Genomic DNA, 18,698 nt, shown 5'->3' on the forward strand with positions numbered 1-18,698 from the left:
ACGCCCGTTTCTGGCTGTTCCAGCTGAAGGAGGCCACGCTCTTCCTCTCCGCCGTCAACGTCTGCCTCGACCCCGTCATCTACTTCCTGATGTGCCGCACCTTCAGGGAGTCGCTGCTCAGGAAGCTGTCGGGGAGGAGAAGGAGGAGGAGGAGGGGGGCGTCGCTCACCACCGGACAGTCCGTCACTAACCTAGGCGGGGTAGAGGAGAGGAGGTGAGGGAAGGAGACAAGAATAGGAGGCTATTCACCGTATGCTCCGCTCTTTGGCGCTTCCACGTTGACTTAAAATTACTTTGCATAGCGTCACCAGCTCTATCAACCTTTACTTGCCAAATAAACTGTTTTTATGCTTTGAAAGAACTGTTATTAAGTTATAAAAGTGTGTTCAGACAAGGAACTAATTATTTCGATTGACAATATGTGATTACTTTATCCAAAAAGAGAGCCACAGATTTGGCCATAGCTAGCCAGATAGCTTATTAGATGCTAAGGTAAGTTCGATAGATAGATAGATAGATAGATAGATAGATAGATAGATAGATAGATAGATAGATAGATAGATAGATAGATACATAGATAGAGGGAAAGGAGAGGAGGAAACAGGAGAGGCAACAAAGGAAAGGAGAGACGACAAGACAAGGATGAAATAACAGAGGAAACAAGGAAAGGAAATGACGCTTTATTTGAACCAGACTATAGTTTTATGTAAATATTGTAGAATATAGAATCTTATAAAGAAGACATTTTCACGGAAAGCAATCTATATTTTACCTCACACATCCAAAAGTAAAAAAATGTTGCTTCAATAAGATCATGGATATTTTTCACACTGACAGAAATGTATGTAAATGCAGAAATATGTATGTATAATTGTAAATAAGTATATATTTTTAAATGCCATGTATATAGTACGTAGGCAGATGTCAGATGTATTTATTGTTGAAGAAGCAAAGTGAATAAAGGAAGTGCTGTGAGGAAATGAAAGAGGATTGCGATGACTGGGCAACCTGTGCCTTTCTTTGAACAACTTTCATAATTAAACTGTCTGTCATGTCATATCAACATTTGAAGAGAACAGAAGTGTTATCCGGCTGGTATAAACCTGTATAAAAAGTGTTAATGTCAATATTTAAGGCATTCATTTTTCATATAAACAATGGTTTAAGAGAATCAATCAATGGCAAATACATGATTTGTTTTCAGGCTGAGGAAAATAGAGAAATACAAAATCAAGCATTAAAAATGAAAACATGAAAAGCAACCATTGAAATGTTAAATGTAGGTGTTTCTTTTTATTTAACCTTCACAGCACTTTATAAGATATGAAAGTTAAAAACAGACATCTACTGAACATGATATTAGTTCCTTGAAAGAAAACTGACTGCAATAAATACTGACATTTAAACAAAAAGCACAAAATGTTTTCTAAAAGCAGGGAAGGGTTGACAAACAATTGCAATGTGTCAAATATTTTTAATAAAGTCTTTAAAATGTTGCCAATTCATTTTTGTTCAAATATATAATAATTTGTTGTCTTTACTGCCCTCTGGTGGTTACAGTGTGTATCACATTATCAATTGTAATGGCTGCAATTACACATTGTGACCACCAGAGGACAGCACAATAAACATGGTGTTCAAAACAGCACTAACTTTGAAAATAAAACTCTCTAAAAATAAAACATTGTGACCACTGGAAGGTTTTAAAACAGACATAGTAGCATAGTAACTTTCAAATATGAACTTTCTAAATGTGAGTATCAGTAGATTAACCTATTAATGTAGTTATATGTAGTACCAGCAATAAAGGACACAATAATTATCAGCTTCATTTAAATAAAAGCAGTTTATTTATGAAGTGTAAAGTATGAGTAGTACAAATGCAGTACAGTACAGCAAATATGTGGTGCATGAAGTACATTTTACCTAAGTAAAAGTTGTAATACATCAGTGTAGAAATACTCTGAAAAACACCATCAAAATATACTTATGGAAAACAAGAGTGTAATTACACACTGTGAACACCAGAGGGCAGAACAATAAACCTGGTGTAAAAAACAGCACTAACACAATGTTTTTTGGGGTTGTGTAACCATTAGCCAATCACCAAGCAACGTAACCCCCCTCCCCACCTTATCACTGAATCTCCTTCTAGAACACCATTGTGTTTCTTTAAACAATCATCTCTCAGAGGGGCGTGGCCAGCAGCAGCTCATTTAAAGCTACAGTCACAGAATCAGCACTTTGGAAACAGGGCTGAAACAGAGGGGATTATGGGTAATGCTGCAATGATCTGTTTGGTGTTTCAGCCAATCAGAGACAGACTCTGGATATATCTGAGACCTATAATATATTGATGAAAACATTATAATCGGGGACCTTAAAATCATGTGCTTTTGGTGAGTTAAATACAGTACAAACTGAAATATAAAAACTGCAGCCAGACTTGGTGCCACCATTCGAGAGTCAGTGCTTTACAAAGACTCCTTTATGCGAACATTTAGGCACCGCCATATCAAAATATGATCAAATATATCGTCTACAAAGATCATGTTTTAGGTCAAATCAAAGTAGATTGAAGATCTTGTTCGACGGCAGCCTTTCCCTCTGCAGCCTCTCCTTCTGCAGCCTTTCCCTCTTCCTCTTCCTCGCTCCTCTTCTTCCTCCAGCAGGGCATCATGTTGCGTAGCGTCTGTCTGAAAGGCTCATGGAGGTAATAGAAGATGAGCGGGTCGAAGCAGAGATGCAGGATGCTCAGCAGCAGCGTGGCCTCCTTCCCCAGGAACAGCTTCCTCCTGACGCTGCACTCAGTGATGACTTTAGTCTGCGTCAGAGTGTACGGAGCTCGCACCATGTGGTACGGAACGAAGCCCACGATGTACGCCAACGCCACGGCCGTCACGCTGACAGCCGCCCGCCGGGCATCTGCCCTCAGCAGGGGGTCTCTGCGGTTGCCAAGGAGCCTCCGGAGAGCCAGGAAGCTGGAGAGCAGCACGGAGAACGAGGCGTTCAGGAACAGCGCCGTGCAGAGGACCACGGTCAACGCGTGCCAGTGGAGGCTGATGCCCTTCTTCAGAGACGAACAGCTGAGGAAACGCTGCTCCTAAACACACAGAGAAGCATTAGTCATAGTTACAAGGGTGCAGGAATGAGTCCTGAAACCCTGATATGAGTTAGCATTTTTAGCATTTCCTGTCTCCATGGTGTGGATGTTATCCTGAAATAAGGTCTGAAGTTAACACAAGCTGAAGAAATGTTAACGATTTGTTCTACATCATTGAATAAGTAAGTAAATACCCTACTGGTGAATTTAAAAACTGCGGTTGCTAACAAGTGTCTAAATGAGACGACTAAACATCATCACGCCCAACATTAGCCACCTTTAGCTTAGCGGTGGTGACGTGAAGTCATGTGACCGTGCTGTAGTTCCTTTTATAGCCCAACATTAGCCGCCTTTAGCTTAGCGGTGGTGACGTGAAGGCATGTGACCGTGCTGTAGTTCCTTTATAGCCCAACATTAGCCGCCTTTAGCTTAGCGGTGGTGACGTGAAGTCATGTGACCGTGCTGTAGTTCCTTTATAGCCCAACATTAGCCGCCTTTAGCTTAGCGGTGGTGACGTGAAGTCATGTGACCGTGCTGTAGTTCCTTTATAGCCCAACATTAGCCACCTTTAGCTTAGCGGTGGTGTAACAAAGAATAACGAATTAGAAGAAATCAAAAAATATTTAAAAAAATACAGATTTCAGTATCCTGAGGCTCTGAGCCACATTTATTTTCCTCACAGACGGCAAAAAGGCCAACATTATACGATTTAAAATAAAAACAATAATCGTGGCTTGATATTGAGTAAGAACATGTTTTTATGAACCACACAGCTTCCGGTCTTCCACGACCCGACCGGACAAAAAGACGTGCTGCAGGCACGAAACACACTACCAATAGAAATACATTGCTTTTAAAATCGTTCTGTGTGAACACGAATCACTAGATTAAATGTCGTGACTATAACACGAAATGCCGTGAGACTGGGTTTCATAAAACCAACAATGTGGAGTGGAGCAGCAACAAGTCTTAAAGCTGTGACAGGAGTCAGCATTTGAACACTTCCAGTTCCCTAGTCTGGAAGACAATGGTTTTCTGAACGTGGTATTGCTTAGAAGCCTGAAATAATGTCTGTGGTTAAAACAAGCTGATTTTACGTTTACGCCCAACATTAGCTAACTTTAGCTTAGCGGTGGTGACGTGAAGTCATGTGACCGTGCTGTAGTTCCTTTATAGCCCAACATTAGCCACCTTTAGCTTAGCGGTGGTGACGTGAAGTCATGTGACCGTGCTGTAGTTCCTTTATAGCCCAACATTAGCCACCTTTAGCTTAGTGGTGGTGACGTGAAGTCATGTGACCGTGCTGTAGTTCCTTTATAGCCCAACATTAGCCTCCTTTAGCTTAGCGGTGGTGACATGAAGTCATGTGACCGTGCTGTAGTTCCTTTATAGCCCAACATTAGCCTCCTTTAGCTTAGCGGTGGTGACGTGAAGTCATGTGACCGTGCTGTAGTTCCTTTATAGCCCAACATTAGCCTCCTTTAGCTTAGCGGTGGTGACGTGAAGTCATGTGACCGTGCTGTAGTTCCTTTATAGCCCAACATTAGCCTCCTTTAGCTTAGCGGTGGTGACGTGAAGTCATGTGACCGTGCTGTAGTTCCTTTATAGCCCAACATTAGCCTCCTTTAGCTTAGTGGTGGTGACGTGAAGTCATGTGACCGTGCTGTAGTTCCTTTATAGCCCAACATTAGCCACCTTTAGCTTAGTGGTGGTGACATGAAGTCATGTGACCGTGCTGTAGTTCCTTTATAGCCCAACATTAGCCACCTTTAGCTTAGCGGTGGTGACATGAAGTCATGTGACCGTGCTGTAGTTCCTTTATAGCCCAACATTAGCCACCTTTAGCTTAGCGGTGGTGACATGAAGTCATGTGACCATGCTGTAGTTCCTTTATAGCCCAACATTAGCCACCTTTAGCTTAGCGGTGGTGACGTGAAGTCATGTGACCATGCTGTAGTTCCTTTATAGCCCAACATTAGCCACCTTTAGCTTAGCGGTGGTGACATGAAGTCATGTGACCGTGCTGAAGTTCCTTTATAGCCTAAAGTTAGTTTTTTTTGCAGCAGTAGCAGGAGCAGCTGTAGCTAATGCAGTTTTTGCAGCAGTGATACCTGAACGTGCTGAATGGGCAGAGCCATGTTTGGCACCATGATGAGGAGCAGCAGCATCCAGACCACCACAGACAGCAGCCAGGAGAAGCCCACCTCCTGCAGCCGCATGGAGCACAGCGAGGTGCAGTCCTGGGGGGGGGAGGAGACCATCAGATAGCATTGTTATGAGCTATCTTGGGTACATTTTGTCACCCAGAATTCCCCATGCGATCTCTATCGTGCGGTTAATGAATAGTTTGCCTTCTATGTGAGCACCTGTGGTCTATTAAAGGGCCAAAACTACGCCCATGTGACGCCAACATAATAATACATAGATAGTCGGCATCAATCAAAACAATTATAAATAATAAAACATCATATACAAAACATTCATAATATTTATTGGCTATAGTTTTTTGGACTTTAGTTTTGTTTTGTGTACGCCGACCTTGAGAGCCTTGAAAGGTGCCTTTATAAATAAAATATATTATTATTATTAGTGAGTTGATTGAAATGCATTCGGCTCTTTGTTGTGGAACTAAAGGCAGCAGAAAGGACCGTAAACATTGAGAAGCAAACCCGACCAGAGCCTGAGTATTTTCTTTGAGGCTGTATTGTTATAACTGGATGTAGACGTGTTGCTTCAGGCTCTAGTACTGTACATAAACTAAGAAAGGACCATGAGATTACATTTTATTCTTTTACACTAACAGGGAGACAGAGAAACATCATCGAGAGACGTCTTATCTTATGTTACCTGCAGGTAGCAGTCGGTGATGATGAAGGCGAGGAAGGCGATGGAGGCGTACAGGCTGATGTAGAGCGTGACGGCGCTGGCCTGGCAGTGAAACACCTTCAGGCTCCACGGAGCTGCCCCCCCCGTCCTTCAGGATCTTAAAGGGGAGGGCGAGGAGCAGCAGGAGGTCGGAGAGCAGCAGGTTCAGAAGATACACACTGAGGCTGCGCTGCTGACACACACACACACACACACACACACACACACACACACACACACACACACACACACACACACACACACACACACACACACACACACACACACACACACACACACACACACACACACACACACACCACACACACACACACACACACACACACACACACACACACACACACACACACACACACACACACACACACACACACACACACACACACACACACACACACACACACACTTAAAGGGCAACTCAGGGATTATAAGCAGAGATGTTGATATTGAAGCTCAAAACCGGGTGACAAGTGAGATTTTTCTAACAATTATAAACCAGCGCTTTTCTGAAAAGTAAAAATTATTTTCAGCCGGGAGCAGAAAAAAAGGCAAGACTCAGACAATAAAAAACACTGGGCGCTTCGGTTTTTCTGGAGGTGGCAGCTTCCGCCGGCGTGCGCTCGGTGTTACGATTGAAAAAAAGACTCGGGACTCAAATGAACAACACCAGGTGCAACTATATGGAGGGAGGATAGAAATGCAAAAAACACAAAAGCGCTGACTGAGGATAAAAAGCTGAGAACTTGAGGATCACAAAATGCTAAATGGACCGCAGACTTAGCATCACGAGACAAGATGAAGTGGAACAGGACAAAGGGAGACGTAGACTACTGTATATTTACACAAGGTAAGACAAGAGGAAGTTAAGTGATCTGAAACGAGAAATAAAACAGGAAGTTGCATGGCATAGGACTAAAACATGAATTAATAGAGCGAGCAGGGAGGACGTACCAGGAAGGAAGCTGCCGGTTCCCTCGACACAAAGCAACAGGATTTCTCCAGGATTTTGGAAAATAGCTGGAAATAATGTCTGTGGAAAACGAACCTGTTTGATGAATGCACGTTTTGTTCAGCCGGATAATCTCCACATGTCTACTTTTATAATGTTCTAATCATAAATCTAATGTCCAGAAGCTAAATGCTAACGTTATGCTATCAGCGGCGCCGGATTCATTTCAGAAGTGGGGGGGGGGCCTAAAAGTGCGTGTGTATGTGACATAGCCTACTTGCCAACCCTCCCGATTTTCGCGGGAGACTCCCGTTTTCCTCCCGGGGTCATATTTATCCTGCATTTCTCCCGATTTCTGACTAAATCTGATTTGTTTCATTCTAACATAACGCACCAAATGTTACTGTTTCCACTCGGACTTCAATACAGCTACACCATTGTTTGGTTTCCATGGTAACGTGTCTCTTTAGTAGCGCGAGCAAATGAAAGTCTGAGAGGGTCTTCAGGAGGAAGATAGTCAGAGAAAACAGAACAAGAAAGGACAACTCAACCCTCTGCTCACTCCTTTCCTGTACATTAAACTACACAGACCAGTCCACACATATGACAGCGCAGTTGCTCATTCCATCTCTTCTTTTTTCCCTGCTACGCTCTTGTTTGACAAGCTGAATGTTGACTGGTGTTTGACTGAAGTAAGCTCTGTGAAAAGTTCCAGTTATTAACTCGGTATTTACAAAGCTGTTATCTCCACATTTGGAGAAAGTTACAAGCCGTTTGACAGCAGCACATCTGCATATTTCACAGAAGGCTCGTTTAGTGGTTTTGCAAATAATTAACCACTCTCTGTTTTTGTACCATTCTGCATTGAAGTACCTTCTCTTTGCCCAAATAAGCTTTTATTGGCCCGTCACAATGTCCCGACAACAAACCTCCATGCAGTCGGAACCAGCCTGTTTCGGTTCAACGATGCCGGCGGCGGCGGTTTTGACAGCCTCTGCGGCCGCAGAGCTGCTGCTGGGGTTCATCTGGCTGCGCTGGTTCTATGGTTGAAGGACCAGGCTCCGGAGCTGGTTCTATGGTTGAAGGACCAGGCTCCGGAGCTGGCTCTATGGTTGAAGGGCCAGGCTCCGGAGCTGGCTCTATGGTTGAAGGTCCAGGCTCCGGAGCTGGTTCTATGGTTGAAGATCCAGGCTCCGGAGCTGGTTCTATGGTTGAAGGTCCAGGCTCCGGAGCTGGTTCTATGGTTGAAGGTCCAGGCTCCGGAGCTGGTTCTATGGTTGAAGGTCCAGGCTCCGGAGCTGGTTCTATGGTTGAAGGTCCAGGCTCCGGAGCTGGTTCTATGGTTGAAGTCCAGGCTCCGGAGCTGGTTCTATGGTGAAGGTCCAGGCTCCGGAGCTGGTTCTATGGTTGAAGGTCCAGGCTCCGGAGCTGGTTCTATGGTTGAAGGTCCAGGCTCCGGAGCTGGTTCTATGGTTGAAGATCCAGGCTCTGGAGCTGGTTCTATGGTTGAAGATCCAGGCTCCGGAGCTGGTTCTATGGTTGAAGGTCCAGGCTCCGGAGCTGGTTCTATGGTTGAAGGTCCAGGCTCCGGAGCTGGTTCTATGGTTGAAGGTCCAGGCTCCGGAGCTGGTTCTATGGTTGAAGGTCCAGGCTCCGGAGCTGGCTCTATGGTTGAAGGTCCAGGCTCCGGAGCTGGTTCTATGGTTGAAGGACCAGGCTCCGGAGCTGGTTCTATGGTTGAAGGACCAGGCTCCGGAGCTGGTTCTATGGTTGAAGGACCAGGCTCCGGAGCTGGTTCTATGGTTGAAGGACCAGGCTCCGGAGCTGGTTCTATGGTTGAAGGACCAGGCTCCGGAGCTGGTTCTGTGGTTGAAGGACCAGGCTCCGGAGCTGGTTCTATGGTTGAAGGACCAGGCTCCGGAGTTGTGGATGTCAGGGATGTGACATTCAAGTTGTTGAATTTCAGCTTAGTTTGACTGTATTTTGTTTTCTTATGCGCCGGTTCTTCTGACATGTTTGCAAGTTTATCTATCTAGGTTAACGGCTGACACACACTGAACAACGTAACACATAACGTAAACAACGTAACAAATAAACACATCTAAGCTTTGTTATTGGTTGTAATTTACATGGATACATTTGAATGGTGTGACAATATTTGATTGGATTAAAATGTACATATTCTTCCTGTTATGTCTGCCTGCTGTATTTTACCTAATGCAAAGTGACCTGCTCCATCGAAATCAGTCGCATTGATCCGAAGACACATTTTGAGTTGTATACACTGTTGGAAAGAGGAGATTCCTAGCTTTCTAATGATATCAGGATTATTTTTGTAGCCTACTATATTAAGCAAAATATGTCACATTATATAATGACTGTCACAGAGTCATCATTTTGAGAAAAAGGCCTTTAAAGTTTCCTCTTCTCTGGATCGATCTGATTGATTATTAGCGGAGCAAATGGTCAAAGTAGTACGGAGGGAAGATATTTTCGTTTGGATTACTGGTCTGGGGGAAGCTCGCGAGTGTGTGTGTGTGTATACGTGTGTGTGTGTGTGTATACGTGTGTGTGTTTGTGTATTTTTGCGTTTGTTTCCCGGGGAAAACTCTCAGGAGAAACACCGGCTGTTGTTATGCTTGCTGTGACGTCAAGTTACTCCGTTCTCCGCTTGTAATTATGCCGAAGCTTCAAAGTTGTATTTATCATCTGAATTTGCCGAAACAAGTTTAATATTCTGAAAGCCAAGACTTTGTTTATTTGAAATCAGATGAAAACAAACTGTAACGGACCCTGCGGTGTTATCTATGATTACTATGCCTTACATTCATAATGTCAGCGGAGGGAGGGGAAGCGGCGCTGTGGAACAGCAGAGTGGCGAGTGAGAGGCGAGCTGTGTTCTTCCCTTTACAAGCTTCAAAAATGCCTGTAGCTAATGAGAGTGAATATAACAATCAACAATAACAAAATATACACAGCTAGATCAGATGGCGTTCTTTTTAGATGCGACTTTAGAGTAGAGGGGAATTATTGAAACGGGATGTGTACAGTGTTCCGCGGCATCCGCTGCTGCGAAAATGTGGGGCAGGGCCGTAAAGTGGGGGGGCCAATGGCCCCCCCGCTTCCGGCGCCCTTGTATGCTATAAAGGAACTACAGCCGAGTCCAGCAGCACGACTTCAACGTCACGCCAACTTCAGATCCATATTCAAACACACAGACTCTAAATGGAACGAGTTGAAGCGTTTGTTGGAACACTCTGCAGGAGGCAGGGACTCTTCAGAAATCACCAGTGGGGTCACTGCTGATGATTTAATGTCGTAGAACAAAACGTGATCCGTCTCTTAAATGTGTCTCAACCACAGACCTGATTTCAGATACTTTCCAAAACCCTATGGAGAGATCCCATTGGCTCTGAGACGAGAGCCAATGGAGCTTCTCACTGCTCTTTTTAACCTCTCCCTCAGCTCAAACACAATTCCAAAAGTATGGAAGTCAGCGTATGTCCTGCCTTTGCTAAAAGGTGGGGAGGCCACCTTATTAAACAACTATAGGCCCATCTCTAAATGATCAGTTCTGGCGAAGGTGCTCGAACGCCTAGTGAGTGAACAGGTAAAGGTGTTTTTATGTACAATGACATCCTGTCTAAACATCAGTCAGGCTTCAGAAAGCAACACAGCATCATCACTGCCACAATGAAAGTGCTGAATGACATTACGAGTATCTTAGATAATAAGCAGAGTTGTGCAGCTCTATTTATTGACCTATCCAAAGCGTTTGATACCGTTGATCATCGCATTTTGAAGCAGAGGCTAGCCAGTATAGGCATATCCAGCCATGCAGTGGGTGGTTTGTGAACTACCTCTCTGAAAGGTCCCAACGTGTTCACTTTGATGGGCTGTCTTCTGAGTGGTTAAACATCACTAATGGTGTTCCCCAAGGTTCTGTGTTAGGTCCACTTTTATTCTCCATCTACATCAACAGTTTAGGTGAAAATGTGGATGAAGCTACTTTACATTTTTATGCGGATGATACCGTGATGTTCTGTGCAGGTCCCTCCATTAAGAAGGCTGGTGTTAAATTACAGGCTGTTTAACATTATTCAGACTCAGCTCTCTGAACTAAAGCTTCTTTTAAATGTTGATACAACCAAGGTAATGCTCTTTTCTAAAGCTAAAAAGAAACCAGAGCCTGTTGTAGATATTGTAACTACGCAAGGAATAAAACTTGAAGTGGTTACCTGTTACAAATACCTTGGTATCTGGCTTGATGATTGTCTCACTTTTAAACTGCATGTCAATAACCTGCTTAAAAAGCTGAGGGTTAGGCTAGGTTTCTTCTACAGGAACAAGCCCTGTTTCTCGCTTGAGGCCAGGAAAAGGCTCTGTGACCTTTTGACCTGTGCTGGACTCTGGTGATTTGATCTATATGAATGAACCTGCCTATTGCCTGATCAAGTTAGATGCTGCGTATCACAGCGCACTGAGATTTGTGACAAACTGTAAAGCATTAACCCATCACTGTACCCTGTATGCAAGGGCTGGTTTGCTTTCACTAACTGTACGGAGGCTCAGTCACTGGTACATTTTTCATATACAAAGCCATGTTAGGGAAACTTCCATCTTATATCTGCTCCCTGATCTCACGGAGAATTGTAAGTGGCTACTGCCTGAGATCGAATGCTGTGGTTTTATTAAATGTGCCAACTGCTAGGACTGTCTTAGGGAAGACAGCTTTTAGATGCGCAGCTCCTCTGTCTTGGAACAGTCTGCAATTGAAATGGAAACTGAGCTATCTGGAGCCACTAAATGTTTTGAAAGCTCGGTTGGATGCTACTCAATCGGAAGCTGTTGGTGCCTGTTTATGTGGATAGTTATTGTAAATTGTAATCCCTGTGATGATGCTGTAAGATGTCCTTTTGTTGTTCTGTTAATGTTTTTATGTTTCATGTGGAACCTACTTGAGCAGGTCTCCCTTGAAAAAGAGATCAATGATCTCAATGGGATTTATCTGTATAAATAAAGGTTTGAAATGAAATGAAACGAGGGAACAGGAAGTGGTGAAATGCTAACTCACTTCCTGGTTTTAGGACTCGTCACTGCACCACTCTATTGACTCTAACTGTCCGGACACCACACTCACTTCTCACTGGAATCCATTGAAAAGAGACGCTGGAGCTACAAGGGTCTTCATGTAAGTTCATCTTATCTCATGTCAGGCCTCTGTTCTCACTACCTTTCCATGACTATTTCTAAGTGTACCTTGACTCTGCGGCTGCGGATGAAGATCCACACTGACAGCAGGTTTCCAGGCACGCTGATGATGAAGACGAGGGTGTAGAGGACGGTGAAGGGTCCCATCTGGTCGTTCACGATGCATTGTTCTCCTCCATCACTGGAGTTGGAGGAAGGAGGCGCCATCGTCTGCAGCCCAGAAACACTCAGAGCTCAGGGTTTATGTTTGAGCTAAAGCCGAGGAAGACGTTGGGTTTTCAGGTGGAAAACAAGGAGAGGCCTGTGTGAAGGAAACATACTTTAAATCACTTTAAAGAGCTTGAACAACTTTGACCTAATTGGGTTTCTTAATCTAAATTGGTTTCTACATTAACACTAGATTTTTCTGTCAAAGTTAAAACACACAATTGCTGTATTTTTGTTTTTTTCTGATGCAGAATCTGACAGTATTGAACCTGCATTCTCTCTAATATCCAGCAGGGGGCCTCTCATTGTGTAGAAGTCTATAAAGAAATGACCATACTTCTCACTTAATTTATTACTTTAGTAAACAATTACCTGCCGAGTTTATGGTTTTGATCTGCAGTTTAAAGTCTTCTGCAATACAGCCTGATGTTCATTAAACTAATTTTAAAATGTTTACTGAGGGAATAAATCAAGTTAGAAATCTGCTAATTCTCTCATTGACTTCTACACATTTAGATTTTTCTTAAAGGAATGCTCCACTCATTAGATAATTAATCAAAACTTCAGTATTTAGTGAAACATTATGTTTAAACCATACCCTGAAGAAATCAGCGATATTCCCCGGTAAATAATGATTTTATAGCTCTTTTTTTATCAAAACCTGTATATTCCGTCAGGCCGCTGCCATTTTGCCCATTTTCAGTAGTCACGTGATGGTCGTGACGTCATCCATGCGTTCACTTTGTAAACACACGAAAACATGGCATAGTATTTGAGTTCGGACTCGTCAGCCGAGGAAGAAGTTTTGAGCAATATGAAGAGATTGGAAGGTGGAATTCAGCCATACAGGTTCGAGCCTACTTAGTACTACTTAGTAGATACAATGATTTTGATTAATAGATATGTATGCATGTGGTACCACCCTTGCTAGCGATTCCCTCTCTAGTTTAGCATACTCAGCCTCGTTGTCCCTGGCCCTAGAACCACGATTTGAAGGGGCCGGAAAACTGGGGGAAATACCCACTAGCCGGTACTACGCTATATGGAAAGGCCACCAAAAACTGGCCTGGCCTGGACGATAAAGGACGTTTAAACGGGGCTACCCGCTGCAATGGAAATGCGCTATAACATACCTTATTCTTACTCCGAGCACTACTTCTGGTCCTCCGTCGCTTCACACTTGCAGAGGGCGATTTCTCAACTGGCCGAACTGGTGTCCTGGTCGGTGATGACACCAGAAAGACCGATGGTACTGCATCTCCATTAAGTAATGGTTGTTCAATAAATCCCATGTTATGTTTTATCATACTCTCAGAGTAGTCGTCCGGAAACTTGAAATGTTCGCTGCATACATGCCTGTGGATCTTTCGGTTCGGGCCGGCCACATTTCGCTAGCCACTGCCTCCGAACGTACTTCCTACGCTTACCTTTTGGCAACAGATGGAACCGAGCATTCCGTGGATTGTTCCTATCAGAATTGTGGCAATGTTTCGCGATACAATGAGGCATATGTGAAGAGAGTAACTACAGTAAATAACATGAACATCAACGTGTCCTCGAAACCAAACGCATGGTTTACGTCACGTCCGGTAAAATGGCGCCGCCCACAGTGTTGATGTTATTTCGGTAATTAATCAGTTTAAAATCACTGATAATGTCATCGGATAAAAAAAGAAAGACTGGCAGAGACTGGTCTGTTTTATCGGATGATAATTATTTAAAAATGAGTGTCATGAGCATACCATTCCTTTAATAACCAGTCGCCCCCTGCTGGATGTTGGAGAGAATGCAGGTTTAAGTCACTTCTCCATTGGCTGTGAACAAAACAGGAACTGAGGTGTGTTGGATTAGTTCGGTGTGAGTTGCAGGCGGGAGGTGACAGAAATGCAAATCTGTGGTCACATAAAAAACTTCTACTGCAACAGGAAGTAGTGAATCAGGAAACGTTGACTCATTCAACCAGAATATAAATCACCATAATAGCGCCACATCTGCTTTCTTAGAGGCCGGTAGATTTACTGTGAAATATATATCTGCAATATGTATATATAAGTGTATCAACTTCATTGTATCATCAAGCCTTTTTAGAACATTAATACAAGTTGCAGTAAATGCAATTCAAGAGCTATTTTTACTGTGTAGTTCCTGGAGATGTTTCAGAGTCACCCTTAAACACCCTGCAAATATAGGCTATGCTAATTCAAACAAACCAATTAGATAGCAACAGGATAGCATGAGGTTACAGCAGTACAGGCACCGGACAGGCAAATAGATTTAGTGCACAGTTTCTAAATGTCAACAGTACAGACTTTACCGCAGTAAACATAGGCCTACTAATACTTCCATATTTGTGCGAGTAAAAGTCATTTATCACGTTTTATCATCAGAAAAGTGTTGTTATTATTAGTGTATATCATGTATTAGACGTGCTTTTTGTAAACTCTGGATTTTATTGGCTAAAGTGGAACATTAAGGATTAATCTAATGATAATTTGTTTCCATCAATCCATTGAGTTTTGGCTTTGTTTAAAATGTAATGCAGCTTCAATCAGCATTAAAGTCGCCAGGTTTAATCTGCGGGACGAAATATTTGTTTGCTTTTAATATTTGTAAAGAATCTCATAAGGTTTCAGTTTGAGGATGTATACATGCGAAGGGAAAGGTAATTCCCAAAGTGCATTTGAGCCAGAAACCTCCAATCATCTTGAAATATGATTATGTGTGCCATCGTGACCTGAAGTTAAAATAACAATGTTGAGAAAGCAGATTTTAAGTTTGAAGACGTTTATGATGAATTCAGTGAGTAACACTTCTTCTTATTTTAGTGGTGAGTGTGACGGAGGAACCAGCATCCTGTCTGATATTTAACAAGCTTACACTGAACTACAGCCTGAATGAGCCCTTACCTTCAGGCGTCCCCTCACAGGTCCTCAGACCACGTGTTGACCACCTGAGGTCTGGGTCCCCCCCCCCCCCCCTCAGGTCTTCAGGGTGCGTTTGATTCAAGGTTTTGGTGCAGATCTCGAGGAAGCTGTAGATGATGTGTGGTTGTTTTCCTGTTTCTTACTCAACAAACACACAGCTGACCACAAGCCCCGCCCCCCTGCAGCATACACACACACACACACACACACACACACACACACACACACACACTTGTAGCTTGTATTTGTGTGACGTTGTTTGGTTACTGAAAGCATGTTTGCCATGTAAGTCAGGGGTGGGGAACCTTTTTCCTCTTAAGGGCCATTTCAATGTTTTCAACATCCTCCGAGGACCTTTCTTTCATGCTGTGCAAAGAAAAAGCAACCTCTGAATCCAGATATCTCACCATGACTCGCGCATGCATGCACGTGCACGGTTGTGGCATGACCACCAAAACAGAAAGATATGGACACAAGATGTGTGCAAATGTATTTAGTTTCCTATCCATGTGAACATGATTTAAGTGGGGTGGGGGGGTTAAAATATTGAAGTTAAAAGCATCAATCTGGTGCACTTTGAGAGCAACATGAGGAGATCTATGGATACCTCTCTCTCAACACCCAGATGAAACAGAACTGTAAGCAGATTTATTTTTCTTTATGGATATTTTAAATCACTTCCCTTTCAAACTGTATTCTTGTTTATTAATATAGTATAGTCATATAGTATTTTATACCTGTTTACTTTATTCTCTTATTTTTTGATAACTATAATGATCATATAAAGATGTGCCTTTACCTCACTGGTTGGAGAAAAAGCTTCTTATATTCGTTAGCATAGCTAGCTAACCAGATGCTAATAACAACAAAGTTATTGACTGTATGATCAGTGTGTCAGATGAACACAGGGCCGGCCCTGACCAATTTGCCGCCCTAGGCAAGATTTTAGCTGGCGCCCCCCCCCCCCCCGGTAGTGGCATAGACCACCAAAACAGAAAGATGCCCCCGGGAAGACTTTTTTTTTTAAATATTGAAGTTAAAAGCATCAATCTGGTGCACTTTGAGAGCAACATGAAGAGATCTATGGATACATCTCTCAACACCCATATGAAACAGAACTGTAAGCAGATTTTCTTTTTCTTTATGGATATTTTACAAATCACTCCCCTTTCAAACTGTATTCTTGTTTATTAATAACAACTTTTTTGTACTGTCAGTATTTTATACCTGTTTTTCATCTATTCTCTTGTTTTTTTATAACTATAATGATCATATAGAGGTGTGCCTTTACCTCACTGAGCTGAGGTTATCAGAGCCTCTCAGTTTTCAGGAGAGAGCTCTCTAAAGCTCTCACCCCCGCGGCCGCTTACAATGTAAATTCCAATGTTAATAAAAGCACACAGAAGCTGTGTATGTTTTTTGAGTGTTTGATTTATTTAAAATGAATACAAATACAAATACAAAATAAATTAAAACCTATAATTGCACACTAAAACCATTATTTAAAAAAAAGAACAATTTCACATAAACCTTTTTACTGGGACTGGGGCAGTTCAACTTGATTTTGGGGGGGTGTGCCATAGTTTATGGGCGCTGTACGCGTAGTTCTGTTAGTATAAGATAATAAGATGTACTTTGTTGATCCAAAATCGGGAAATTGTGTATTATGAAAAAAAAAAAAAAATTCTTTTTAATTTCTAACTTTTTTTTTTTCTTTTTTCCGGCGCCCCCTATGGGTTGATGCGCCCTTAGCATTCGCCTATACTGCCTATGCCGAGGGCCGGCCCTGGATGAACAGATCGCCACTGGGCTTTCAGCTAAAGACACAGCCACGCAGAAACTGCGGCATGTGTACAGCTCCTTATCGGTAATGCAATTTCTGGAAGTGCCGGAGCGGCGTTCTGGTGCTCTCCGGCAGAACTGCACCCCTATCAGACGAGACATATACCACGTGATGACACGTTAGGCTCGTGTTGTGTTCAAGGACCCTGACCTTGGCCAGGAAAAACAGGTACTCGCTTGTTTAATTTGTTTGCGGTCTAGATTTCTTTAATTTTTTGCCTGTGTTTATAAATTACCTCGAGGGCCGTACCAAATTATCTCGCGGGCCGTATACGGCCCGGGGTCCGCAGGTTCTCCACCCCTGTTGTAAGTTGTTGAAATGAGGGGGAAAGAGGACTCTATTTAGACAGCATTTTGTTAATAAACTATGAATGAAAGGAGAATGACACCCTTTTCTTGTGGTAGGCCTACTACCACCTTATACGTGTCAGACATGGCAAGGCTCCTAATTAATGCAGAATAACTTCTTATTTATTATCAAAAGGCAGTATGTATGAGGTTATTGGGGGAGCAATAAACGAGTGCTTTATAATGATGGATAAATAGCCAATATGCTTTATGGACGTGCTCATACTCAACTATATTAAGGCTCACATGTAGACCTTAATATAAGGTGTTTTCCAAATGGTGCACACAGCAGCATTAAAGCGATTAATAAAGTCAGTTTCAGAATGATTATTGACATTTTTAGGAGGACAGACAGAGAGGAAACTTTCAAATGTACAGAGATGTATTAAACTTGAATTTCCGTGTGAGGGGAAACACAAAGCACCAGCGTGTGAGACACAGTATGACTAAGAGATTAACAAACAAGTAAAAGGTCAATAAAACTACAAATGCCAACATGTTTTTTAATAAATGCAAATACAAAAAAATGCGACAAATAACCACAATAGATGGTAAAGTGAAAAGCCAGGTTTTTATACAACACTATAACATAAATAAACTTCCTTTCTACCCCGGTTAATAACTCATCATCTTGCTCTAAACAAAAACATTGTAACATGATATCTTTTATTGAAATATAAAAGGTCAAACAATACACACATAACTTCTTCTTTACATATTTATAGGAAACTTCAGGGTTGTGAGCAGACTGCCGCTCAGGCGCCTCGGCACTGTTCAGATCTCTGAGAAAGATAAACAAGAAGACGGTTTTCACGTCAAAAACCGGAGTGACTAACCTCTATCGTAACATCAACACGTCCCGTAAACCACGCCTTAAAGATATCTTGTTAATGCGACTCTGAGATGATTGACTAGCAGGTCTCAAACCATGGGTCTGGTTTATTTTAGACCTGCATCGTCCCCAGAAGGCATTGAACAGCCGCTCTGTCTCTTTACAAAGGAACCGTTGAGCAAGCCCTTTTCCTCAGCAGATCGTATGTTTGTGAAACAGAGCACATGGGCACACTGCACGTTGCAAACAAATGCAAATGTGACAGATGAATGTGCAGTTTTTCTGACCGCAGAACAAAGAAGGTTCAAAGACACACGGCATCTACTGCACATCTGTCCGTCCTGGGAGAGGGATCCCTCCTCTGTTGCTCTCCCTGAGGTTTCTCCCATGTTCCCC

The 18,698-nt window shown here is 42.8% G+C and overlaps 2 protein-coding genes across 2 annotated transcripts in view; one reads left to right on the forward strand and one right to left on the reverse strand.

Moving 5' to 3' along the window:
* The window catches only part of LOC117559167 (P2Y purinoceptor 14), a 2,521-nt gene extending 1,025 nt beyond the window's left edge, over positions 1-1,496 (forward strand). Inside the window, exon 2 of the mRNA XM_034235852.1 lies at positions 1-1,496. This exon is cut by the window's left edge and continues 446 nt beyond it. Coding sequence (XP_034091743.1) covers positions 1-218 — 218 coding nt within the window. The 3' untranslated portion in view covers positions 219-1,496.
* Positions 1,497-1,816: 320 nt separating this feature from the next.
* On the reverse strand, positions 1,817-15,393 carry LOC117559171 (probable G-protein coupled receptor 171). The gene is given in 6 exon segments (XM_034235863.1): positions 1,817-3,103; positions 5,215-5,343; positions 5,951-6,073; positions 6,075-6,161; positions 12,198-12,450; positions 15,263-15,393. Coding segments are annotated over 5 exon segments (1,041 nt in total). The 5' UTR covers positions 12,357-12,450; positions 15,263-15,393; the 3' UTR covers positions 1,817-2,560.
* Positions 15,394-18,698: the final 3,305 nt, after the last annotated feature.

Source organism: Gymnodraco acuticeps, unplaced genomic scaffold, assembly GCF_902827175.1.
Source record: "Gymnodraco acuticeps unplaced genomic scaffold, fGymAcu1.1, whole genome shotgun sequence".
Taxonomy (NCBI): domain Eukaryota; kingdom Metazoa; phylum Chordata; class Actinopteri; order Perciformes; family Bathydraconidae; genus Gymnodraco; species Gymnodraco acuticeps.